The following is a 27105-nucleotide window of genomic DNA, read 5'->3' on the forward strand; positions in this document are numbered from 1 at the left end:
TCCTGCAGGCAGTGTTCGAAATCGTTGTAGTGCAGATTTCCAGACACTGCTGCTATACCTCACTTTAGGGGGTGTCGAATACCTGGTCCCCTGCCATGTTCTTTGGTTCCATGCACCAACCCCCCGTGCCCCTACTTTGTCCAGCAGTGACATAGGGATGGCAAGATGAACCACAACAAGTGGTAGTGGACCAGATATTTAACATTCTTGGAAGTGTCAGAGACCAATGGCAGCTGGAGATCTGCAATAAAAAAAAAATTTAGGACACCATTAGCCAGAAGTTATTAATTTCGCCTATTACAGGATTGTCTTTCATTTGCTGCATTTACCAACAGGGTTGTTTTAGGACAGCTTAACAAAAACATTTACACATTTCCCTGCTGTGTTCTTTTCTAGTGTAGAGTTAAATTTCTGCACTACAAGACAGTTTGGTAATGTTAACATTTTTTCCTGAATTTCCACAGTTCTAAAAGCATTTGCAATGATCATTACTTAGAGAGTGATAAACAAATTTGAACTACTGGCCATACAATATAATACAAATGATAAAGCATCATATTTTACATAAAGAGAAACATTTCAATTCTTAAAAAAAATAAATGTAAGGTTTATTATAATTTTAATGTACAGCTTTTTATTCTGCATACATTTCATTCCACATGGAAGCTTTGGTATCAAAATATGTTTTAATGTCGCTATTGACACCATTTAGCAGTGCAGTGTATCATACTACAATGTACATTAAAGTGTTACTAAACCCACAACAGTAAAATCAGTCTGTATATGCAGTAAAGCATGCTCGTTATACTCACTGTGGAACCTAAAGAGTTAATCATCCACACTGTGTATAAAGGATGTTTGATCCTTTCTTCTCTGCCCTTCCCCTTGTTGAAATGTCCAAGGGGATACAGACTGAATCCGTAGTCACATGCACATGCTCAGTTTGGTGTGTATTGCTAGAGAGGTTGGTTTTTTTTTTCTTGGGAGGGTGCATGTGATCAGCACAGGGCCAATCAGCACTGTCCAGACAGAGGGTCAGCGGTTTCACATCCTCCTAGAGCAGAAAGAAAACTCCTCCTACAAGCTTTAACCAGTGCTCTGCTGAAGTCACAAGACTGCTCTAACTGCTGATGAGAAAAGGTATGTAGCAGTTTATATTTTCTAAAATAATTGCATTTCCATGTTTTGTTTACTGTGGGGGACTGGATATAGTGAATGCAGGGTCCTGGGTTTAGTAACACTTTAAAGTATTTACTGACAGCAGTAACAGCTGTCATCCCTAAGTCAGTTTTTTTTTTCTAACAACAGAAATCTACTTTATCTACAAAACTTCACTCTATATGTGCTGTTAATAAAGACATTGTAAAAGTCTTCCTAGCTCATCTGTTAGTAGAACTAGGTAGCTTCTGTTGGTTTAAAGGGGTGCACCGCTCAACAACTTTGCATGAATGGGGTTATTTTATTTAAATCTGCCCCATTTATTTGTCTCTGTGTTTTAACATCTATGGTGTTTATTTCTGGTACCAGTCCTCCTTTAGCAAGTATTGGACTTAAAACAATCTACAGGAGAGTATAAAATCCAAGCATAGTGAGCTGCAGTAGGACTGTGTCCAGATCTGCAAGTTATGTGATACCACACCAGTCTCCTTTCTCTCTTGTCTTCTCACACACACACATTCAAGATTTAATGTTTAACAAGACCATTTTTGTCTCTCACAGCAGCACACATTATTGTGTAATCCTGATAAACTGCTGCAAAGTATATCTAGACTTCAAACACATATGTAAATAGCTTTTCAGAGAGTCTATACTACCCTCAAATATCACAATCTATTCTCCAATGAGAGGGATTTGGAACCAAAGTTGGGGAGTCATCCAGGGTGTAAAAAAGACATGTTTAATGACTAGATCATTTGTGCTCACACTTGATGATGCTTACTATTAGAATGCACTCAGATTTACTGTTTTACAGCAATTATGTAATTACATTAAAGAACGACCCTTTTTCACCTTAAATGTATGTAAACAAATATAAATGTATCGTATGTGCTCACTTTTGGTCTGTTGAATATATCAATAAAACCAATTTATAATATGTGTTTGATATGTGCAAAAATAGCTGTTCATCCAGCCAGCAATCTTGTGAGCTGATAATTCCTGTACTCTCTGTTTTAAGTTATCAGTTAGTATTGTTCTATGCTATTCCCATGGACTACAAAACACCTGCCCCTTGATATGGAGAACAGAGGGAGGTGTTATGTAACCCTAACACACTCCCTATCCTAGGGTGACAACGTTGCTTAGTATTATTGTCATCCTAGGACAAGGAGTGAATTAATGGCAAGATTACTAGGTTCCAATAAAGGGGAAAAAAAGGTGTGAAAAAAGAAAAGGCAACCACTACATCCAAAGACGGTAAGATGCAATACTATCAAGTTTTGTTTCTGGTTTTAGATTAATTTTAACAAAATATATTGTTTTAAAAAGGAGTGCTGACAACAAGTTCAGTCTCTGAAACCTGTTTTCTTTTAACTTCATTTTCACTTCATCATACTGACTGATAGCAAATCTTGCACATATACTGTAGCTGTACAGTATATTGACCTAAACGGTGTTTACTAGAGTTTTGAGATTATTGGTCTTATTCAGTATGACTGCTATAACCGCAGATAGATTTCAAGTTGGTTGCTATGGGTTATTATACCCAAACTTAGGCCATTGAAAAAATGACATACTGTATTTCACTTCATTTGATGCTAGTATGAAAATGATAGATTGTAGACCTCCCTAAATGTATAAACTAGTAGAAAACACATACTTTCTCTACTGTTCATTGAGGGACATAGCTTGACAGCAAGAAACCCAGGAAAATTATTCCGCCTACAGGAGAAATGGACACACAGAAAACTGAAAGCAGACCCCATCCACCTCATTCCTGCTTAGTTCTGCTATATTTTCCACTTGAAGTTATTTGAAGATTCTTCTACTTGCAACAGCTGCTGGTAGAGTAATGCCCAATATTGGAAATCCTGAAAGTCTCTCCAGTTAGTCATGTACTGCATGAATGTGTGCTTATACAGTTCAAATTTATCTCATACTAAGCTCATAGATTAGGTTGATTCCTTCCTTATGCCTGGTCTTGATTATGCCTAATTCTTATTATGGTGAACCCTTGTTTCTATTTATATTGGGACTGACGAATGTGCAACCATGTTTTAATTCTGCAGCTTGGTACTGTGGTACTGTGTGCACCCAAATCACCATCTAGCCTTTCCACTGATCACTAGGGCTTAAGATGCTCACCACCACCTTTCTCAGCAGAATCTGACATGGAGACGATTAATGGTTCTGTCAAGGATCCCTCTTAAGATTTGTTGTTTGTTAAACATTGTTTTGCTGATCATTTGCTGATTCATACTTTTAAACGTCACCCCTGATAGGCCTCAACTTCAGCTAGGGGATTTATTTTTGGTGTAAGAAGGGGTTCTTTTCGAATCTATAAGGAACATATCCTTGTGTTGATATCCCATAAGGTAACTCTTTGTCTGGTCATCACTTCAGCAAGGAGGGTTTCTGAGTTATCAGTATTCTCCTGTAGAGAGCCACAATTGAAAAAAACAAGGTTGTTCAATTTTTCACCTTAATGCAGATATTGCGTGGTCTTTGTGCTCGGCACTGGTTTCCCTCATTTCTCTCCATTGCTTAAATGTGGTCAGGTTTTACCTTTCTGCCTCTTTTAGGCAGACTGATTCCCCTTTTGTTATTCTGACAAGTTTCAAAAGAGGTTCTCCAGTTTCCAGATTTGCATCTCTAGTGGATTAGACAAGTTGTTGTGTAGGCCACTCAGTTACAAGAAATGCCTGTTTTTTTCCATTAAAGCTCTCTCCACTGGAGCAGTGAGTATTTTTCTAAATCTCTTTGTCACTAGGCCTTGGTGTCACGGAATTATAAGGCTGCAACCGGCTCTTCTGTACATATTTTCTCTTAGTTCTGCAAGATCGATAGCTCTGCCTCCATAGATGCTAGTTTCAGACAAGAGGTTCTGCAAGTGGCTAATTAATGCCCCTGGTTTCCTTTTCGATCTTTTCATATTGCTCTGTGCCCAGCCCTCAGTTTGGACTGCCTTAGATTCACTAGGTCTTCTGCTATCAAACAGTGTCACTCATTAGACAATAGAGAAAATTGGATTTTTATATTCACCATAAAACTCTTCTTTTGAAATCTATGGAGGGAAACCCTCCCCTCATGTTATCGTTCTCTATTTGGACTGCTTGCTACAACTGAGTAGGCATGAGATGGGAGGGGTTAAAGCCTCAAGGGATCTTGTCTTCAGTTTTTCATGTTCCTGCTGTCCATTTCTTTTGTAAGTAGCAGTATAACCCTAAAGATGACCATAGATGATTCTTTTTTTTTTTGATCAGACAGCCAGCTGATCAAAAAAAAAAATATGAACGGATTCCCCAATCCACACATTTGAAGTGGATGAAGGAATCATTTCCGCCGCAGTATTTTATTCTGACAGAAGGACTCCTCTGCTACCAGAATACACTAATCAGCAGATTGGCTGCATGCACTGAATGAACACAAACTTTCCAGAGGAATTGATCATTAGGTTGTCTCCTCTGGAATGGAAGCCTACATAGATGGATCGAAGTTAGGCCAGGTTAAGTCAAGCAGTGTCCCTCAATGGGCTACATGAAAAGGATTTTATGGTGAGTACAAAAATCCTATTTTTGTGACCTGCCACCTCTATAGTAAAACTTCACACAAATAATAAAATATGTTTGCCAGCCTGCGTAATAGAATGAAATATGCAAATACCCTCTGCTCTAAGAAGTCTCTACTGTGCTATGCATTGATTTGGTTAGAGGGCTTTTTGATTCATTTAGTTCCTTCTTATCATAACCTTAAAAGTTATCCTTACTCAATAAATGTGCAAAGAAAAATACTAATTGTGAACAGAGTTTTTCCTGTTAGATCTTAAAGTTTTACTAAACCCAAAACAATAAAATCAGTCTGCATATGCAGTAAAGCATGCTTGTTATACTCACTGTGAAAACTAAGGGGTTATTCCTCTACATTGTGTAAATAGGATGTTTGTTCTTCTCTTCTCCGATCCTCCCCTTCTTCCAGTGTCTCCTAAATATCTCCTGATAGAACAGAGTCTCAGGGGCAAGCTGCTGTATTGCTAGAGGTTTTTTTTTTCCTAGGGAGAGTGCATGTGATCAGCACAGGGCCAATGAACACTTTACAGACAGAGGTCAGGGGTCCTGCATTCTCCTAGAGGAGAATGAAAACTCCACCTACAAGGTGTTACCAGTGCTTTGCTGGACACTGACAGAAGTCACAGGACTCCTCTAACTGCCGATGAGAAAAGGTATTTAGCAGTTTATATTTGCTACTGTCTCATGTATTGTCTCCCATTGTAATGTACAGCGAACTGTTGGCGCTATATAAATACTGTATAATAATAAGAAAAAAATAAAATAATTGCATTTCCATGTTCTGTGTACTGCGGGAGAACAGATATAGTGTATGCAGGGTCCTGGGTTTAGTATCACTTTAAGTAGCTTCAAAATACCACACACTTTGTGGTTATGACTTTTACCATATTGCAACACTAATTTATAGGTCCATTATTATTAAAAAATTGGACATCCTTTTTATTAAAAATTTTATATATATATTTTTAAATAGTACATTTATGTACTATATATACACATAAAGCAATTTAGGCCCTTCAGGACCAAAGCAATTTTTGCTTTACAGAGCTTTTAAGAGCAACATAAGCTTTACAATTTTTACCATGTACTATATACAAATCTGAAACAAATAGGGCTTTCTGTTGGTAGCAGTATCAGATCAATATACTGTATACAATATTTGCATTATAAGGGATTAAAAAGCAAAAACTGTAAAAAAAAAAAATATTTTGTAGATTACCTCGACAGTAACCTTTGCAAACCTAGTAAAGGCACAGTAAATCAACCCAATAGTTATTCAGCAATGCTTTTATAAATATCCTAATTATATATACACCTTTATATACCTTTTAAACCCCCCTCCCCCAGCACACACACACATACACGTAATATACTGAATTTTAAAATTAACCTGTCTTGAACATGAACAAATAAAACTACAGCTCAAGGTTCTGCTCAAGCACCGCTAAATCCTTGACACCTAGTGGGGCTCTATTATACTCTATATGTGTAAATGTCTTTAAAGTTGACCCCCCTCCATTTTGCATTTCACTTCTGGATAGCGAGGCTGCACAGACTAGTAGTAAAGTGAATCAGAAAGAACATAGTCCAAAGTTTGACCTTTTCTTAAAGCAGAGAAAAAAAAAAAAAAGTCAGCAGCTACAAAAACTGTAGCTGATGACTTTTAAAATACATCCACTCACCTGTTCCTTGGTCCAACGGTGTCCTCACCACCGCTGGTATCACCGGCCATCTTCTCTCCCTGGTGCCGGCATCTTTAGTGTGGGCACCCGGCTGTGACAGCTTGTGGCTTCACAGCCGGGTGCCAACTGCACATGCGTGAGAGGGGGGCGACAACCTCTGCTTCCAATCGCCTAGGCGATCGCAGCGGAAGTGGGAGCGGTTACCTGTCAAATTCAGGTACCCACTCCCCAAAGGTGCCAATCCTTAAAGGGGAGCGGGGGATAAAGGCTTACAGTGGAACTTCCCCTTTTGGGTGGAGTTCCATTTTAAGTATCTGTGGCTGTGTGCAGGTACATATAGATGCTTGCTATACAATTCCCCTTTTTAATTTGTTAGGCATGTAAGTTCAGGGCAAGTTTACACTAAAATAGGCAAATGTTTAACATTTTAGTGCTGTATTGGTAAGGACATGTTTTTTTTCTGTCGATATGTTTATTTCATTATTTTATGTTCACCCACAGGGTTTTTATTTGTGTTATTACATGAGTCCAGCTTTCTATGCTCTGCTAAAGAGTAGACAGGACTGAAATAAGAAACAAAATCCCTGAAACAATATCAAACACTCTTACTTTACTGCTTTTCTGTGCACTGTACAGGTGACCAGTGGTAATCACAGTTGCATGCTGGGTATCTCCCACTTAGTGGGACACAGACTATAAAAGCAGCCCACTGATTTCAGAAGTGCTTTTTGCTTGCTTATGTTTTTTTTTACCATCAAGACATTCTGCATCTATATTATTGTTGCCTGTTTTCTCCATGGGAATACATATATGACTACAAAGATATGTCTGCAGTTTTATAATATTTAATAAAATATTTAAATATGTCTCTACTACTGTCAGTGCAGAACTTCTCATAGTAATTAATATGTGTTTCTGTAACGCAGTGGAAGGTGTGATTATGTGGTTCTAGCCAATATTCACAAGAATGCATTCTAAAAATTCTTTAGAAACAAACAGTATCACTGAGGCACAAGTAACACCATACCAAATTATATAAGTAATGCCTTGATTAAAAGTTGGATTTAACAGTAAATAGGCATTGTTCTGACTTCATGCAGACACTCTTCAAAACTATTAAGCCATATCAACTTCTCTCATATTTTATGTTACATAAGGAACAGCTCTGCCTGTAGGATTCATTGTCTTCTTTTCCCAAACGACTCAAAACACTTCTAAACATAGGCTTCTGAACTCCTATGAGCATTAACAGTCCCATTTACCTGAAGACAAATGGAACACTGCATACAAGGAATGCAAGAGTATAGGACCTTCTCATGTGAATAAAATGTTGCATTCATACTTATCTGTTACAGCATCTGTCTCTTAAATAATTATGCATCTTCAGTTGTTGCAGAAATGAGAGAGAAAATCATGAAGAAGCAATTCAAACACGCTGGACAAAATAGAAATAATCATGGAGCAGCAGAGAGCAGACCAGCCCTGACATTGGGCACAAAATCTTTGACCTTGAGTTAAAAATCTTTTGAAAAAGTTCTAGATTGTCTTCTTGAGTCACACTGACTGAACACTGCTTTATCGAACAGAAAAGTGGCACAAACAAGGATTTTGGCTTGTCTGGTTTTCCTCAATGAGAACCTATGTGCAGAAAAACCTGGACCACCAATTCCGCCGGCAGTAAATGAAATAGGCCCCTGTTCCAGCTGACATCTGTCAGGAAATATGCGATGTCTTCTACTGACCACTAAATCCCAAAAAGGTTCCATAAAGCAGACCATGAAATATCAGACCAGCTGGTGAAATAAAACATATCTGCCTTTCATTTTCATCACTGTGCACCTGATGTCTCTGACAGACTATTAGTTCTTCTTGGTGAGACCTGCTGCTGTAACCCTATAGACCCTTGGTGCTGGGAGTAAGTCGGCAGAATCAAAGAATCTGGCTGTTCCTTCTGTAAAGTGCTTGTTGTCGCCACCTAGTGGAAAGAAACAAACAAATGGGTTTTTTCTTAAACACATCTGCTAGGTGAGTTAGAAACATATATTTCTGTGTTGGTCATCCAACCAAATGCTAAAAAAATCACAATAACTTCTACAAACAATCCTTCATCAAATCAAACCAAAAAAGCACAAATATGTACATGAAACACATAATGGAAAGTTTGAATATTCACCACTGGCCTAAAAATAACTTGTCTCCTTGGCAACTCATGAATCGCTGTGTGCTTGCTGTTCTCTTGATTCCTAACACAGATCTATGAGTGTATATGGAGGCTTGATTGTTGTTCTGTTTGAGAACACAGCTTCTCACAAAGCAAAATACCTGTGTGCAAAACTTCAGATGAATGCTGTCATTATCCAGGGCTATCTAAGTTCCTGGGCACATTTGTTGAAAACAGTGCATCTGTAAAGTGTATCCTAATACTAGAATATGTACAGATATTACTGTAAAGCAGGAACTTGGTGCTCACACACACCTTCACATCCCTGCTGAAGCACTCTTGGAGCCATTAAAGTGGTTGTAAAGGCAGAAGATAGAATGTAGTAAGGCAACAACCCTTCTGCATGCAGCTTCCCCTGCAGCCCCGCCTAAATACAGTCTGATCTAGCGAGGTACACGAGAGCCAAGGCTCTTTCAGCTCTTTCTCACTGGCTCAGATATAGCAGCAGGAGCCATTAGCTCCCACTTCTGTCAATCAGCCAGTGATGAGGGAACAGGGGGCAAGCCCGAACTGCACTCTGCAAGTCTTATGGACACATAGAACAGAGCTCAGGAGCAAGCATGCACAAGTGCCCCATAGCAGGAGGCTTGCTATGGGACACTTGTCGGGTGGGGGGGGAGCCAGGAGAGCCAACGGGAGATCCGAAAAAAGGAGGATCAGGGCTGCTCTGTGCAAAACCATTGGACAGAGCAGGTAAGTATAACATGTTTATTATTTTAGAACAAAAACATGAACCTTTAATCTTATTTTAAACCTAGAGTTCTCTATTTGACAAATGCCTTCTTGAAAAAAGTCAAACTTGGCCCAACTCTCTATTGGTCCATACCTATTGCTAATCAGTGAAGCTGTCCATCATAAGTATGGAAAGTAGAAGTAGTGAAACAGAAACTCAGCCTTTTATGAACTTTATGAAAAAGATATGATGGCGAACCCTAGCTTTCCTGACTCCAGGGAACTACAGCAGAAGACTGCATACTTGTTCCTTGTTCAGTATCTCATAGAGTAATTTAGCCAAAATAAAATCAGGAAAGCCACGTAACTAGTATTTTCAGAAGGAAGTTAGGAATTACAGCTTAATATTTCTCGTATGACAGTTTTATCAAATTCATATTACGGATATTATGTTGCAAAACTAGTAATTGTATTCCCATTTTTATTACGTGGTTGTCCCTTACGTATACCCAGAAGTGACTAACTCAGAGATTAAACAAATCATCCTATATACAATGTACCTATTTATCTGCAGTCATCTGTCCTCTATCAGTTCAAATTGCAGAATTTGTACAGTTTCTTTAAACTTTCAGAAATCAGGAGGCAGGGAGATCAATTTACACTCTGCAGAGCTCAGTGAGGAGTGCTGAGAGCTGATTGGAGGGAAGGGACACCCCCCCCCTTCATACAGCACACTGGAATAGAGCTGAGGGCATCAATCACAGGCAGTGTGCTGGATCTCCCTCCCCATCACCTTTTTACTTGTTGGCATCAGGAAAACTTGTCACAGAGGAAAGAGGCAGCAGACATAAATGACACTTAGTGCTCTGGACTGAGACAAACACACTCTATAGAGGGACATGCTTTCTTCACATTTCATGTCAGAGGTTTACAACCACTTTAACTATAATGAATCATCTCTCTAGAAAAAAAGCCTAAGGCAGATTGTGCATCAACATTTACTGTACTTAGAGCTAGTCTGATTCAGTTTCTAAAAAGTCTTTTTGTGACAGATTGATAAACCCTCTGCATGTGCTATTTATTTAAATTGGAGTTAACAGCTACTCCAGACATGAAGTAAAATCCACCACTGAACTACTAATGTTATCCAGCAACTACTGCACAATTGCTAAAGCCAAAACATTTACTTCACCCACTGCTACCATAAAATTAGTTTTCTGTGCTATCTTGCTGCCAGTATTCAAGAAACACCTCATAGGATCATTGGGTGTATGCTTTGATATATAACTTCATCTCTCTCTCAGTATCCTGGATCATAAATAACATTTGCAAGAGATTTATTTATTACAGGTACTTATATAGTGCCATCAATTTACACAGCGCTATACATATATGTTGTACATTCACATCAGTCCCTGCCCTCAAGGAGCTTACAATCTAAGGTCCTTAACTCACATTCATACATACACATACCAGGGTCAATTTAGACAGCAGTCAATTAACTTACCGGCATGTCTTTGAAGTGTTAGAGGAAACCGAAGTACCCAGAGGAAACCCAGGCAGGCACAGGGAAACAAGAAAACTCAAGGCAGGTGGTGTCGTAATTGGGATTTGAACTGACGACCCTAGGTGGAAGTGCTAACCACTTAACCACTGTGCTGCCCAGGTAGGCTTGCATCTGATAGTAATGCAGAACTGTAGCCTTCATCAGTCAATTACTATTTAGTCTATTTTACTCTTAATGTACTAAGCTGATGAAACAAACTTCAGCTTCAACATATGCATCCCCATTGCAGAAATTCAAACCTGTGTACAATATAAGTATAGACCCACCTCTGGCATTACATGGTCACATCCAACGCCACTGATATTTTACCTGGGAATATTGCTGCTGTTGCTGCTGAGCTTGCATAGTCTGAAGATTCTGCTGTTGGGAGGAATGTTCTGATAGAAATCCTGGATGTAAAATGGCTTGACCCATTAGCACAAGTGGAGCATTGTTGGCAGAGCTCTTCACTTCTACACCCCTGAATATTTGTGGGTTTTGTGAAAATCTGTTGTATTAGAGGAAAAAAAAACATCAGGGTTTTTTGTTTCTATCCAATGAGATGCTCATCCAATGTCAGCCTTGCATGACATACTTTGAGGCTGTGTTTATTGTTCCCAGGAATCGGCCTTATGGGCCACACACTATCTGGATTGCATATAGTGCCTTATTCACTGCTACTTTGATATATGTACAGTGGGGATCAAAAGTTTGGGCACCCCAGCTAAAAATTTGTATTAATGTGCATAAAGAAGCCAAGGAAAGATGGAAAAATCTCCAAAAGGCATCAAATTATAGATTAGACATTCTTATAATATGTCAACAAAAGTTAGATTTTATTTCCATCATTTACACTTTCAAAATAACAGAAAACAAAAAAATGGCGTCTGCAAAAGTTTGGGCACCCTGCAGAGTTAATATATTGTACTGCCCCCTTTGGCAAGTGTCACAGCTTGCAAACGCTTTTTGTAGCCAGCCAAGAGTCTTTCAATTCTTGTTTGAGGTATCTTTGCCCATTCTTCCTTACAAAAGTCTTCCAGTTCTTTGAGATTTCTGGGCTGTCTGTCACGCACGGCTCTTTTAAGGTCTATCCATAGATTTTCAATTATGTTGAGGTCAGGAGATTGTGAAGGCAATGGCAAAACCTTCAGTTTACGCCTTTTGATGTAATCCCCCGTGGATTTCGAGGTGTGTTTAGGATCATTTTCCATTTGTAGAAGCCATCCTCTCTTTAACTTCAGCTTTTTCACAGATGGCATCAAGTTACCATCCAAAATTTGCTGAAATTTTATTGAATCCATTTTTCCTTCTACTCGTGAGATGTTCCCTGTGCCACTGGCTGCAACACAACCCCAAAGCATGATTGATCCAACCCCATGCCTAACAGTTGGACAGAGGTTCTTTTCATTAAATTCTGTGCCCCTTCTTCTCCAAACGTACCTTTGCTCATTCCGGCCAAAAAGTTCAATTTTAACCTCATCGGTCCACAGAACTTGTTTCCAAAATGCATCAGTCTTGTCTATATGTTCATTTGCAAAGTTCAAACGATGATTTTTGTGGTGAGGACGTAGAAGAGGTTTTCTTCTGATGACTCTTCCATGAAGACCATATTTGTACAAGTATCTCTTTATAGTGGAATAGTGTACCACAACTCCAATGTCTGCCAGATCTTTCTGGAGGGATCGTGCAGTCAAACGTGGGTTTTGAATTGTTTTTCTCACAATCCTGCGAGCTGTTCTGTCTGATATTTTTCTTGGTCTTCCAGATCTTGCTTTAACTTCCACTGTTCCTGATGACTGCCATTTCTTAATTACATTCCAAACAGAGGATATTGACATCTGAAAACGCTTTCCTATCTTCTTATAGCCTTCTCCAGCTTTGTGAGCGTCAACTATTTTCAGTTTTGTTGTCTAGACAACCGCTTAGAAGAACCCATGGTGCTGATTGTTGGGGCAAGGTCAGATGAGTCTGGGCATTTAAAACCTTTGAGATTGACATCAGCTGGTCTTCCCAGACGATGATTGAGAACAATCCATGACACTGGCAGGTCTCAGCTTGGCAAAGGGGGCAATGCATGCTATAAATTCTGCAGGGTGCCCAAACTTTTGCAGACGCCATTTTTTTGTTTTCTGTTATTTTGAAAGTGTAAATGATGGAAATAAAATCTAACTTTTGTTGACATATTATAAGAATGTCTAATCTGTAATTTGATGCCTTTTGGAGATTTTTCCATCTTTCCCTGGCTTCTTTATGCACATTAATACAAATTTTTAGCTGGGGTGCCCAAACTTTCGATCCCCACTGTATATACATGTGGACTGTACTCACTTGCATGGGAATCAAGTTCATTTTCACCAAGTGACCTTTCCCTAGTTGTGCCTCTGTTTCCATGACAGTAGAGGCTGCACCTGCTCATTTTGAACATTGGTCTCATAGCACCGTTATTGCATCCCCTTATGATACATGTATCCCCACTATGGTGGTGCACCCCGATGTGTTTGCTGCATGAGCAAAAGACCCTTGAGTCGTTGATTCTACAGCATATTACTGTATATGGCAGCAATGGGCAAACTACGGCCCGCGGGCTGTATACGGCCCGGGGGACCTTTTAATCCGGCCCGCGGAGCTAGGCTCCCACTAGGCTCCTCTCACAGTCCGCCCTGAAGACCGGTGTAGCATGAAAATCTGTCTCCTATGAGGATCTGTCCCCCTCGAACGTATCTGCGCATGTGCCGGAGATCGCCGATCGGCTGCTAATGCCTGAAACTGGCACATGCGCAGATACGTCGAGGGGACAGATCCTCATAGGAGACAGATTTTCATGCTACACCGGAACGGCGCGGGAACACGGCGAGAGGAACGCGCGGAGCAAAGGTAAGTGAATTGACACAGGGGGGACTTGGGGGCTTAATATTGGGGATTAATTACTATAGGGGGGATGAATTACTATGGGGGATGAATTACTATGGGGGATGAATTACTATATGGGGGATGAATTACTATGGGGGATGAATTACTATGGGGGATGAATTACTATATGGGGGATTAATTACTATATGGGGGATTAATTACTATGCTTACTATGGGGGAATATTACTATACTTACTATGGATGACACATACACATCATTCATCTACTCTTGGTCCGGCCCCCGGGTCCAATATATGAACCCATTGCGGCCCTCAAGTCAAAAAGTTTGCCCACCCCTGGTATATGGCCTAGTCATGATGTCCTCATTTTTTATTTGTTAGGTGTTAGGTTGTATTTGTACTGTGTGATTTTGAGGTCCAGATAAGTGCCCGTTCACATATGTGCGGATTGGATACGATTTGAACTGCATCCAATCCGCATGACGTGTGAAAAAACATTGCTTCCTATGGTGACTGTTCAAATACGTCCAGTGCACTGGTGGTGCAGATTCAGTGCGGTTTTAAAATGAGTCATGTCCGATTTCTGAGCAGTGTGGTCCAGTTCAGGTGCAGATTACAGGCTATTGACTTCTATGGGAACCTTTTCTAAACCGCATATGTGTGAACAAGATAAGATCCTGAACTAATCCTGTCCTGAACCTGACATAAACCTGACATGAACCTGTGAACAACTACTGTATCAATTAGCTATGAAACCTGAGTTTCAATCAGCACCGCACATGTGTGAATCAGCTCTGACTCTAGTCCAAGAACTTAAGAATAGCTACACTTCCAGAGCCCCATAAAACTGTCAGATGTAAGTTAAAGAGATAAGTGGACTAGGTGGCATGCACCTCAAATGACTTAGCTCATAGTGTGCCTGTAAATTTATTAAAGTGGTTGAATTCCTACAATTCAGCTTTAAGTTAACCCTATTCATCTAGACATGCCTGGCAAACACAGTCAAGCAGTAGATTTGTGCAGTATCACTTTATGACAGAGTACTCACTTTATCTGATGTCCACTATCTGAGTACCGCCTTGTTGTACATGGACTTGGCATCATTGGCTGGATAGGCTGACTAAGCAATAATCTGAATAATGAAAAAAGAAAACATTTTTAGGTTCAACTGCATATTGTATAAATAAAGTGTACCTAAGCCCAAGAGAAAAACATGTAAAATATTTGAGTCTTTTTCAGGTTTTTTTCATTTTTACCTTGTGATCATGCCAACAAAATACTTACTGTCCTAGGTTTACAATGCTCACCCATTGTTCTCTATCTATACAGGAACAGAGTTGTTACCCTAAGAAGTGTGTTAGGCTTACAGAACACCTCCCTTTTCCTCATCTCTATAATATGGGAAAGGGGTTGTTCTGTTCTGGGCATGATTGAGCAGGAACCAGTAAGATTTCGATCAATCTGTGGGCAGGCTGGTTGTACTGAAGTCGACTGATTGACTTCAGTACAACTAGCCTGTTGGGGTTTTTTGTATGATCACTGCTGCTGGCTATAGCCAGGAGGCATTCCCCCATCAACACTGACTGTGCTGTTTGGCGAATTGAGTGATTTTCTTTCCTTCAACCTGATTGATTGGTTCTGATTGGATGATAAGGGTTACTGCACACTGGAATTGCATTTACACTGCTTTTTTCTAATCCCAAATGGTAAAGGGGATCTCCACTCTAAATAAAAAGTGTACACTGGTTCATACTCCAGGCAAAATAAAAAAAAATTGGTAACATATCAACATTAAGTGAAATGCAGCTTAATTCCTCTGCTTGTTCTACAAAGAATACAGCTGTAGCAGAAATAATACCAAAATCAATTCATTTTTGTGTTTTCTATGTTTTACACACATTTTAGTTATTTATAGAGGTTAAATATTAAAGCTAGGTTTACATTTGAACTTAGGTTGAGGTTTATGGCTAAAAGTTATGTTGGGGGCTAGGGTAAATAATTTGATTTTAGATTTTCTGATATGACTAGTACATGAAAAAATTAGCTGCATTATAAGCGCTGTTGCTAAATAAATATTGGCAGTAAAAAAAAAATGGTAGGTCTAATGCACTCATGCCACAAACAATTAAAATGATGTCACTGTCTACCTTCCTTATTCTTCTCCATCAAAGTAATATGTAAATTGCTATCATCAAGTAATACAAACTGTCATGCAATCATCCTCAAAATTAAGTTGGAAATTTTACCTTAATTGCCTGTCATGAGTAAAATCTGGGGCTCCCTGGCACTGGGTGCTGTCTTGCTGTGAATCACTAGAGGAATTTGTGTTGATATTCTGCAACAAACCTGTAGGATTGCTGAGCTGAGATGCAGTTCTGCTGGTCGAGTGGCTTCTGTTTGGTATGCTTTGCATGCTGCTCATTGATTTCTGTCCCTGAGACCAAGTTGAAGCTTTTAAAACTTTTATAACAGATTTTGAAAACTTACACATATGGAATATAAAAACAGATTTCATTTCATCTTGTTAAATGTGTGCTTCACTACATAGCTTGACTGCACTGCAAACAGTATGGTTACTGAAATCCACAAAAATTAACTAACATTAGTACAATGTAGTCAAACTATTTAGAAAGGAAATGTTAGATTAATTGCTAGCTGCGATTTCCACCAGCCCACAACTTTTACTGCTTGTCACTAGCTGAAACACTAAAAAAGAGCTGTACAACTGCAGTATCTGGCTCAGCAAAGGAAGGACAGCTCTCTCTTTGAACAACTGAGCTAGACCTGTTTCAGACGTATCAAATCCTCTAAAAAATCTAATTAATGAGTAAAAGTAATAACATTAGTAAGAGTAGCACAAGATCAACCTGAGCATGCTCTTTGAAGTGCTAAGTACTGCTTTGTTTTAATTTTAGGCATATATACTGAAAGTTGATACCCACAATGACTGTAGTAGTGCAAGGATTGCTAACTTGACTGAATCAAAACTATATTAAACACAAAATCAAACATGTAATATTTCACAGCTTACCAATCATTAGATATATTGGCTGCATTAGTTTTTTAGGTTTTACCCTCTGTTTCACCTGGTGATCTGGCCAATACCACACCTCCTGTTTTAGAGTGGCTCCACTCTGGCTGAATGAGCACAGGGGGTACCTTTGGAAAGCAGCATTCTCAATCTGGGGGAGAGGGGATTCCTAGATGGACTAGCAGATTTAAAAATACAAAAAAATTTAAGCTAAACTCCCGCTAATAGTACTTTATAAGCAATTACAGCACAAGTTTTTTCCTTTTGGGGTAAAGACTTTATATAAATGAAAAAAGTTGATCATTGTAAGCACACCAGTCAGTGGTAAATGGTTTGTGTTATCCCTCTAAATGATACATCTGCAGGAGAGCATGTTCTTTTGAAAAACAACTGACTTACTGGCAGGATCACCAGATGAAAATAGAAGAAAGAAAGCCTGAAAAAGAAAACAAATGCAGCCATCACAACTAAGAATTGGTAAGCTGCAATATAGTTAATGTTAGCTTTTGGGCTTAATACTGCTTTAATACTCACAACCTCCTAATCTTAGTGTATTTCCTATCAGTTAATATTGTTTTTTCTTTTAAGGTTTAGGTATATTGTCCTAAACATAAATGAACCCACTTTTAGAGCTGGATTAAACAGCCTGGTCCCTTAATTTGATTAGTATCTAACTCTATGTTTATCTATATTATCCAAATAGCTAATTTATTAAAGGGTATCACACCTCCAATATTCATGTCTGTTAGCTGCACCAACAGAAGACATTTTGACCTCTTCAGCCTAATTGTATCAGCAGTACCCACTGTCCTACTTAATGTGAAAAAAGTCTCTCTGCAGAGTATTTTATACCTGTAAATCTAGCTTTCAATTACATCAAGCCTGTAGCTGAGTTTAGCACTGCTATATATGTTCAGTGCTTTGCAGTAACTTATAGGAATGCCAGTGTCATATCTGGCAGTAAAGGCCTTCAAACTGCTTCAGGTAGACATAAAAAACCAACAGAAATCTTTATTTCTTGTAATATTTGGGCAGTGATATCTGCCTTATATGGTATTGGTAATACAATGCGGCATACAAAACTAAAATATTATTACCTTGTTGGGTAGGACATTTGTATCTGGCAGCATGGGTTCTGATGATACTAGATCCTGGCTTGCAGTCTGGGAAGATGATATTTGTCCTTGAGCTGAAGAACTAGACATCAGCTGCTGTTGCATGTTAGACTGTTTATCCATTTGCTGTTGAGGCTCTGCTTGTTGCATATTGCTAAAGCTCATTGAAACAATTTGTGGCTGGTAAAACATCTAAAGAAAATTAAAAACAAAAATCATAATATTCAATCTGAACTTTAGGCAAGTAGCTAAATACACACATGAAGTATACACTGCTCAAAAAAATTAAAGGAATAGCATCAAGTAAATTAAACTCCTGGGATATTGATCTGGTCAGTTAAGTAGCAGAGGGGGTTGTTAATCAGATTCAACTGCTTTGGTGTTAATGAAATTTACAACAGGTGCACTAGATGGGCAACAATGAGACAACCCCAAAAACAGGAATGGTTTTACAGGTGGAGGCCACTAACATTTTTCCCCTACTCATCTTTTCTGACTGTTTTTCACTAGTTTTGCATTTGGCTAGGGTCAGTGTCACTACTGATAGCATGAGGCGATACCTGGACCTACAGAGGTTGCACAGGCAGTCCCACTCCTCCAGGATGGCACATCAATACGTGCCATTGCCAGAAGGTTTGCTGTTTTTCCCAGCACAGTCTCAAGAGCATGGAGGAGATTCCAGGAGACAGGCAGTTACTCTAGGACAGCTGGATAGGGCCGTAGAAGGTCCTTAACCCATCAGAAGGACCGGTATCTGCTCCTTTGTGCAAGGAGGAACAGGATGAGCACTGCCAGAGCCCTACAAAATGACCTTCAGCAGGCCACTGGTGTGAATGTCTCTGACCAAACAATCAGAAACAGATTTCATGAGGGTGGCCTGAGGGCCAGACATCCTCTAGTGGGCCCTGTGCTCACTGCCCAGCACCAGAGCTCGATTGGCATTTGCCATTGAACACCAGAATTGGCAGATCTGACACTGGTGCCCTGTGCTTTTCACAGATGAAAGCAGGTTCACTCTGAGCACATGTGACAGGCGTGAAAGGGTCTGGAGAAGCCGTGGAGAACTTTATGCTGCTTGTAACATTGTTCAGCATGACGTTTTGGTGGTGGGTCAGTGATGGTCTGGGGAGGCATAGACCTCTACAGACTAGACAATGGCACCCTGACTGCCATTAGGTATCGGGATGAAATCTTTGGGCCCATTGTCAGACCCTACGTTATAGCAGTGGGTTCTGGGTTCCTCCTGGTGCACGACAATGCACGGCCTAATGTGGGAAGAGTATGCAGGCAGTTCCTGGAGGATGAAGGAATTGATACCATTGAATGGCCCCCACGCTTGCCTGACAAATCCAATAGAACACCTCTGGAATATCGTATTTCAGTCCATCCGATGCCACCAGGTTGCACCTCAGACTGTCTAGGAGCTCAGTGATGCGCTGGTCCAGATCTGGGAGGAAATACCCCAGGACACCATCCGTCGTCTCATTAGGAGCATACACTGATGTTGTCAGGCATGCATACAAGCACATGGGGCCATACAAACTACTAAGTACCATTTTAAGTTGCTGCAATGAAATTTCAGCAAACTGGACTAGCCTGCTGCATCATTTTTTCACTTTGATTTTCAGGGTGTCTTTGAATTCAGTCCCCTGTAGGTTGATCATGTTCATTTCTATCAAACGATGGGGCATCCTTACATTTCTAACACATTACCCAGTCCATATCAGTATAGATATCCAGCATGAGATTTTTTCCCATTGAGATCTGATGTGTTTTCAAAGTGCTCCTTTAATTTTTTTGAGCAGTGAATATGTGAAGACATAGCAAAAGCATGGAAGTCCCTCACCCTTAACCTGGTCAAGACTAGGAATAGGGTGGCACAAGCAATGGTCCACGCAGTAGTTGAGGCTGTGCTACAGGACAGAGTTGCAAAATAAACAAAAATTTGGCAGCCGTGGGTTGATCACTACTTTTCCCCACACTTTGACACCATGCTTTTGCTGCAGTGTTGACAGCCTATACTCCCATGACGTTAAGACATTCCTTTGATATGGTTTCTAAGCAAGCCCCAGGACCCCATCCACTTTACCCACCTGTCCCCCTTCCCGCTTTTCTCCTTCATTCATTGGCAGCTGGAGATTTCCAAATAGCCAATCTCATGATTTCTAGTCTTTGGACATGCAAACCATTTACTGAGTATGCTCACAACTGGCAGCAATGCTTTTATATACCTTTTTGAACGTATACTCTAGCTCACCATTGCTGACCTGAATTCCCCATTATTGTTTACCCGTTTGGAAAGATCTTACTGCTGTACTTAATTTTATGAATATAGTATGTGAACAAGGTCTGTTATCTGGAAACCACAATAATTTATTCTATAACCCAACTGCCTTTCTGCTATTGCAATGTGTAAAATCAATGAATATGTTGAACAAGGAAATATATATGTGAGAGCTGTTTTAACTGCCAAAGGATTTGTATTGCTGTCCATCCAGTCCTGAGACTTACACAGCTCTCCTTACAGCACAGTCATGTCTGGTAAGGCAGGGCAGCTTCATTTTCATTTATAGGTTCCTTACCCACACCCTCCTTGTGACTGGACAGCACAAGGAGAAGCAACACACAAACAAATCATCTGCAAATCTGCTGCCTTCTCATATCTGCATGCTCCTGCATTGCAGTACAACTGAGTGTGCCACTTCTCCCTCCCTCTGAGCTCTGCTGTACAGACTGAACACTAGACTGCAAGAGGCTGATATACCAAATTCACTTTAGTTACTGAAAGTGATACTAAACCCACTGCCACAATTTTGTATTACTGCCATCTTTTATCAAGTTTAAATAGTATTATGTTTATACAAGAAAACTTATTCCTGCGCCAAAACTTTCCAAATAACACTCTAAAAATGCTGCTGTGCCAAGGACAAACACGATTAATTTATGCACCTATTTTATATTATTTATTATATTGATTAATCATCTAAATTTGCGCTGTTTATTTATACTTATACTTAAATAGTATTATATCTGGATGTATGACTCACATTAAAAGAAAATCCTAAATACATTTTTAATGCCTTGTACACTCTTTAGTCATGTGACCACCCCCCCCCCAGCTCCAATTCACAATGTGCAGTCGATGGGTGGGAGATAGCTATAGACCTCCATGCACACTGCAAAGTCACTACAATACAGTAGCAGCATAGCAGCAAGGCTCCCTGTGTTCTCACACAGGGAGTCATGCTTGATAGGGGATGCCTCTCCCTAGTTTACAGGCCTCATGCTTCACACAAAGCTTTAGGGGCCATTCACGGGCAATCTGTGAACTGTTCCTAAAGTCTGTGCTTTGTGTGAAACATGAGACTGGTAAACTATAGAGAGGAATACCCTAGCAATCATGACTCCTAATAGTACGGTTCCGCAGTCCTAACTTCCGGAATCGCCCTTCAACAGAGAAAAGTGAAGGGACTCAAAAGCAGAGTTTGTGGAGCATGTGCAGGATTGTCCCCTTCAGCCACAGAATCGGTTGCTATTTTGGGGACAGTGAAAGAGGGAGGAGAGTGGAAAGGAAATATCAATTAGGTATAATCAGGTTAAAGAAAAGTTGCACAGTATACTGTAGATAAAATACATCATTATAAATTCAAATGTCAAGAGAAAAGTTTTGGGTTTAGTGACACTTTAATACCTAGCTCAAGTTCAGCTTTAAGGTCTGTACCTCTTCAAAATCAACTATGTACAATACAAAAAGTTAAAATGTGCATTGATGACAATTATATCTGTTCTTTCACTTTAAAGCTGAAATTTAGTAAAAAAAATGTTTTTAGAAATACAGCACTGGGGACAAAACATTCCTCTAATGAAGTGTATCCTACATTCTGTTAGCTGATGGTTATTGTAAAAATCCTCATCCTTTATTGACGATGATTCCAGTTATTCATAGCTATTCTGCATAGCCACTGTATATGAAGTCTTCTGGCTATAAGCTGAGCTCAATGCCTAATCATGGCTGCAACTCTGCATCTCCAATAATAAGTAGTAACTCACCTGTGGATTGGAATCCTGGACCATATTCAGGGTCTCCAAGATCTTTTGTAGTTCCGTTTGTTGCCATCTTATGTTGGCTTGGATATCCTGTCTTCGTTGTTCCAGCTGATCCCTAATGGTTTGAAACATCTGTACAGAAAACTAAAAAAGGAACAGACTGTAGTTGGGTGTTCCCTCAATAGAATTTATTATAATGCAATGTCATATGGAAACAGCTAATTTTTTCATTGCAAACTACGATTTTACAGTCATTCGTTCTCAGATGAAAAGGAAAAAATACAGTAAGTTGACTGATAGTTAAGAGAGTTGAGCAATCACAGTTACTGTAATCAGAATAATAAGAACGTTAAATGTAAAAACCTGAAATCTAAATAGTTGATTGGGTTAGTAAACTTTAAATATTATCTTTATTGTCTATGTCTATAAAAAGTCAGACACAAATAATTTGCACATTGAATCTACTTATGATATTCTATGCAAAACTGTCACTTTGATTTTTAATGAGCAGTAGAAAAAAACCTACAAAAATTAAACATTCTGTGTACAATCTTGCATAAGTAATCAGACTAAAAATGAAAGACAAGGGGTCAATTCACATGTGCTTTGTTGCATTTGTTTTTAATCATCTGTTTAGAAATATCTAATCCACAAAAAAAGATTACTTCACATTATCAATAGAAATAACACATAAGGCGATTCTTGTAATATTTTATCAAATTGTGCATTATTTTAAGACTCATTACCATAAAAATGAATGTAAAAGTAGAATAAAGTAATGGATTCATTATTATGGGGTGTCATTATTATGCGACAGCAGAAAATATAGATTCAGGGAAAATAAAGTCTTTCAATAGTAATATTATGTAAAACAATACTGATACAATGACTTGGTTTCTTTAGTAAATATAGGCACTAATAGTACAAAGTGAAGCCAATGTGGGTGTTGGATTTTTAGACACATATAATACTTCTTCTAGTGTCTTGAGGCGATTATGAATGAAAGAGCCATTGAAATAAAAAATGAAGTGTGATTTTATTCTATCACACAATGGTGTAAAATAACAATGTAAAGCGTATTATGAACAGTTCCATGTAGATAAAACTACTGTAAAAATGACAAGCAAACGTTTAAAACAAAGTCACCATTATCTGTCATGGCTGTCCTTGCCATGTGCGATACTCCATGTCCTTGTCCGTCTCAATCTCTACTTGTCCTTCTCATGTCTCCTTGGGAAGAACCGGACGTGACTATATTGTAGCCGGAAGTGATCTCAGTATGCACCTGTTGCAGCTTCTCAGACGTGTGTATGCGAGAGTCATGTAGCGTGTAAGTGTGTGTGTGAGAGTCTCCTTGTCCGATGTCTCATGGTCTTTTATGAGGCAAATGTACGTCATAGTTAGTGATCTTAATACCTTCTATGGAAATTATTACTGCTTAGCAAAGCCATTTCATATAAGGAAGGGATGCTATACATATGATGTTTGATGGACAGGAACATATGTATGCTGATGTAAATAATATTATAAGCTAATGACGTAACCCTCAGCTATATTTAAAGAATATTATAGCTTAAGAACATATCATTGTATAATCACTAAACTATATATGTATCAATGTTAGAAACGTATACTAAATACACACAGATACTATTAAAATACATAATGTAATAGTAAGTCACTTCTAATAACCTTGACATAACTACCAGATACTTTATGCCTAAATATAGTATACTCAACCTTCAGCTGGTATATACTATCTCAGCTTAACTTGTATATCTTTTGGTCTCAGCTATAATTGAAGAATAGTAATACTACCATTTGTCAATAGACCACTTACACATATTAATATTAATTATGACTAATCATAAAAACCAAATATTTTGCAAGCTTGCCATCAATATAAGTGCCGAATCATAATTTAGATTTAACAGTGGGTAGCATGGTTAACTACAATGACAGCTGTCCAGATCTGGTAGGGATGCCTTACACATTGCCGGAAATCCTTCCTTCCAAGTTGGAAGGAGCAAATAGCACACAATGAGAGGAATCCTTATACACAATGATCACCTATAAAGATGTACGTTTTTTAAATTACAATACAATCTTAAGTGTGGCAGTTATCAGTAAACCAACCTCAGACTGCAATTCATTATTTTAAAGTGTAATTTTATTGTTTTGAAAACTGTGAACACACACATGGAAGAAACAATAGGTTTCACAAGATTACTTACATGTACCCACTAGTAATAAGGCATATTTTTGTCAATGGATCCCCAGTCCCCAGCACATTAAGCTGGGAAGTCCTTCCCCATGTATATATACTTCCTATAACATCAACATTTTCTGAACAAGTAAGGCTTTTTTGTAGACACAGAGGTATATTTATATCTCCATTATACTCTGCATTTTACAAGTCTATGAGGTTCTCTGCTTAATTCAGCAGAGAGAGCTCTATGTGTGCCAGAGAGGCAGCCATGTGACTTTGAGAGGTCACATTACTACTCTCTGGCCGTTTTTATTACACTCATTCATTTGTATTGCACGCTGGCAGATTTGGACTGCTGAGCTTTGTGCGCAGCATTAGTTTTTCTTTTTAAATCAGCTGTATGTACTCCTTTGTAGTTTACAAATATGATGGTCTTCTAGCAAGCATTATGATAAATGAGGCCACCCTCTATTTCCTTAGCTGACTCGCGATAGGACCTAATAAACAATTCTTAGGATCTACACACAAACCATCATGAATAATCTTCCTCTCTGGTTTCCAATAGGATTGTACAAAAAGACAATTCCACCAACAATGCAAGAATATGCTAATATTCACACATCTTCAGCCATTACTTCTACGAATGTAGGGGTCACCGCAGCTTGAAGCTCCTTATGTCAGCTCACTTTAGCGACCATGAACTTTCACTGAAATAGTACCTGACGCTTTGGGGTTGATTTACCAAAACTGGAGAGTGCAAAATCTGGTGCAGCTGTGAATGGTGGCCAATCAGCTTCTAATTTCAGCTTGTTCAAGTAAGCTTTGACATAAAAACCTGGAAGATGATTGGTTTCTATGCAGACTTGCAAAGATTTTGCACACCCCAGTTTTAATAAATCTACCCCTTTATCTTTAACAGAATGTTCCTTTTTAGCCAGTGTCCCCTTCAGTGTCAGTGTTCCTTTCTCCCCTTCCCTTCCCCCATTGAGGATTGTGCCTTTCTGCATTGGATCTCAGAGGTGTAGGCACCAGCTTCTTCAACTGTCATCTTACTTCTGATGCAAGCTCACTGATTGCTTCAGTGATCAGTGTGCTTGCAGCATTCAAAAGGTACACAACACTCTGGATGCAATCCAGGAACCAAACGGTTTTTAATCACATACACAAAAACTCTGCACTTTTGTGCCTCCTCTTCTGTGCTCCCTTCCATCTGCTCTTACTGGCTTTTGCAAGCTCACTAATCTTGTCATTGATTAGCGAGCTTTCAACCCAAAACATTTGTGCAGCTTTGTGAATGTTATCTGGCAGAAAAATGGCTGTCGACCAAACCCTCAAGGCTACAGCTAGTGTGCCCCTGAAACCCCTGCCCCTCTCCCCCTCCTGCTGCCCCCCTCAGATTTTACTGGCAATTTCCAGCTGTCACATTACAGCTGTGACCTGTGAAGCATTACAGCAGTGGCAGGAGCAATTGCTGTCAAACATGGACTCAGAAGAAATGCTAAGAAGTAATAATGTTACTTTGCATTTCTTCTAAAGAGTCTGAGCATTGTTTGTAAAAACTCCATGCTCATAGCCACACCTCTCCAATGTGTTTCACCCCGATGGGGCCTAATCGTAGTGATAGTGGTGACTAGGCTCAAAGTACAATATATATATATTTATACACACAGTTGTGCTCAAAAGTTTAGATACCCTGGCAGAAATTGTGAAATTTTGGCATTGATATTGAAAATATGACTGATCATGCCAAACAATGCTCTTTTATTGAAGGATGATGATCATATGAAGCCATTTATTATCAAATAGTTGTTTGTCTCCTTTTTAAATCATAATGATAACAGAAATCACCCAAATGGCCATGATCAAAAGTTTACATACCCTGGAATGTTTGGCCTAGGTACAGACACACAAGGTGACACACGGGTTATAATGCCAATTAGAGGTTAATGTCCCACATCTGCGGCTTTTTAAATTTCAATTAGTGTCAGTGTATAAATAGTCAATGAGTTTGTTTGCTCTTATGTGGAAGCACTGACTAGGCTAGATACTGAGCCATGGGGATCAGAAAAGAACTGTCAAAAGTCCTGCGTAACAAGGTAATGGAACTTTATAAAGATGGAAAAGGACATACAAAGATGTCCAAAGCCTTGGATATGCCAATCAGTACTGTTAAATCACCTATTAAGAAGTGGAAAGTTCGGGGATCTCTTGATACCAAGCCAAGGTCAGGTAGACAAAGAAAGATTGCAGCCATAACTGACAGAAGAATTGTCTGAGATTCAAAGAAAAACCCACAGGCAACCTCAAAAGAAATACAGGCTGCTCTGGAAATAGATGGTGTGGTTGTTTTTAAGGTGATACTTGAACAAAAATGAGCTGTTTGGTCGAGGTGCCAGAAAGAAGCTTTTACTGCACCAATGAAAAAGCCCGGATACAATATGCCTGACAACATCTTGACATGCCTAACTGGGCCTTCTTGTGTCATTGATGCAGTAAAGGCTTCTTTCTGGCACCTCAACCATGCAGCTCATTATTGTTCAAGTGCCATCATATTGTGCTCCTTCAAAACAACCACACTCTCTTTTTCCAGAGCAACCTGTATTTTTCTTGTGGTTACCTATGGGTTTCCCTTTGTATCCCAAACAATTCTTCTGGTAGTTGTGGCTGCAATCTTTCTTAGTCTACCAGTACTTGGCTTGGTATCAAGAGGTCCCTGAATTTTCTACTTCTTAGTGGAAGTGATGACTGGCATATTCATGGCTTTGGAGATTTTTTTTTATCCTTTTCCATCTTTATAAAGTTCCATTACCTTGTTACGCAGGACTTTTGACAGTTCTTTTCTGATCCCCATGGCTCAGTATCTAGCCTAGTCAGTGGTTCCACGTAAGAGCTAACAAACTCATTTACTATACACTGACACTAATTGCAATTTAAAACATTACAGATGTGGGACATTAACCTCTAATTGGCACTTTAACCCATGTGTGT

At 39.2% G+C, this 27105-nt stretch overlaps 1 protein-coding gene across 1 annotated transcript in view; it reads right to left on the reverse strand.

The window, feature by feature from the left end:
* Positions 1–583: 583 nt before the first annotated feature.
* NPAS2 (neuronal PAS domain protein 2) overlaps positions 584–27105 on the reverse strand; it is a 150238-nt gene continuing 123716 nt past the window's right edge. Inside the window, exons 16-21 of the mRNA XM_089681261.1 lie at positions 21912–22052; positions 17844–18053; positions 15962–16149; positions 14764–14847; positions 11176–11353; positions 584–8381 (exon numbers count right to left, since the gene is read on the reverse strand). Coding sequence (XP_089537387.1) covers positions 8235–8381; positions 11176–11353; positions 14764–14847; positions 15962–16149; positions 17844–18053; positions 21912–22052 — 948 coding nt within the window. The 3' untranslated portion in view covers positions 584–8234. The remainder of the gene's footprint in view (positions 8382–11175; positions 11354–14763; positions 14848–15961; positions 16150–17843; positions 18054–21911; positions 22053–27105) is intronic.

This window comes from Staurois parvus, unplaced genomic scaffold, assembly GCF_062004578.1.
Source record: "Staurois parvus isolate SC_StPar_1 unplaced genomic scaffold, SC_StPar_1.0 ptg000262l, whole genome shotgun sequence".
In the NCBI taxonomy this organism is placed as follows: domain Eukaryota; kingdom Metazoa; phylum Chordata; class Amphibia; order Anura; family Ranidae; genus Staurois; species Staurois parvus.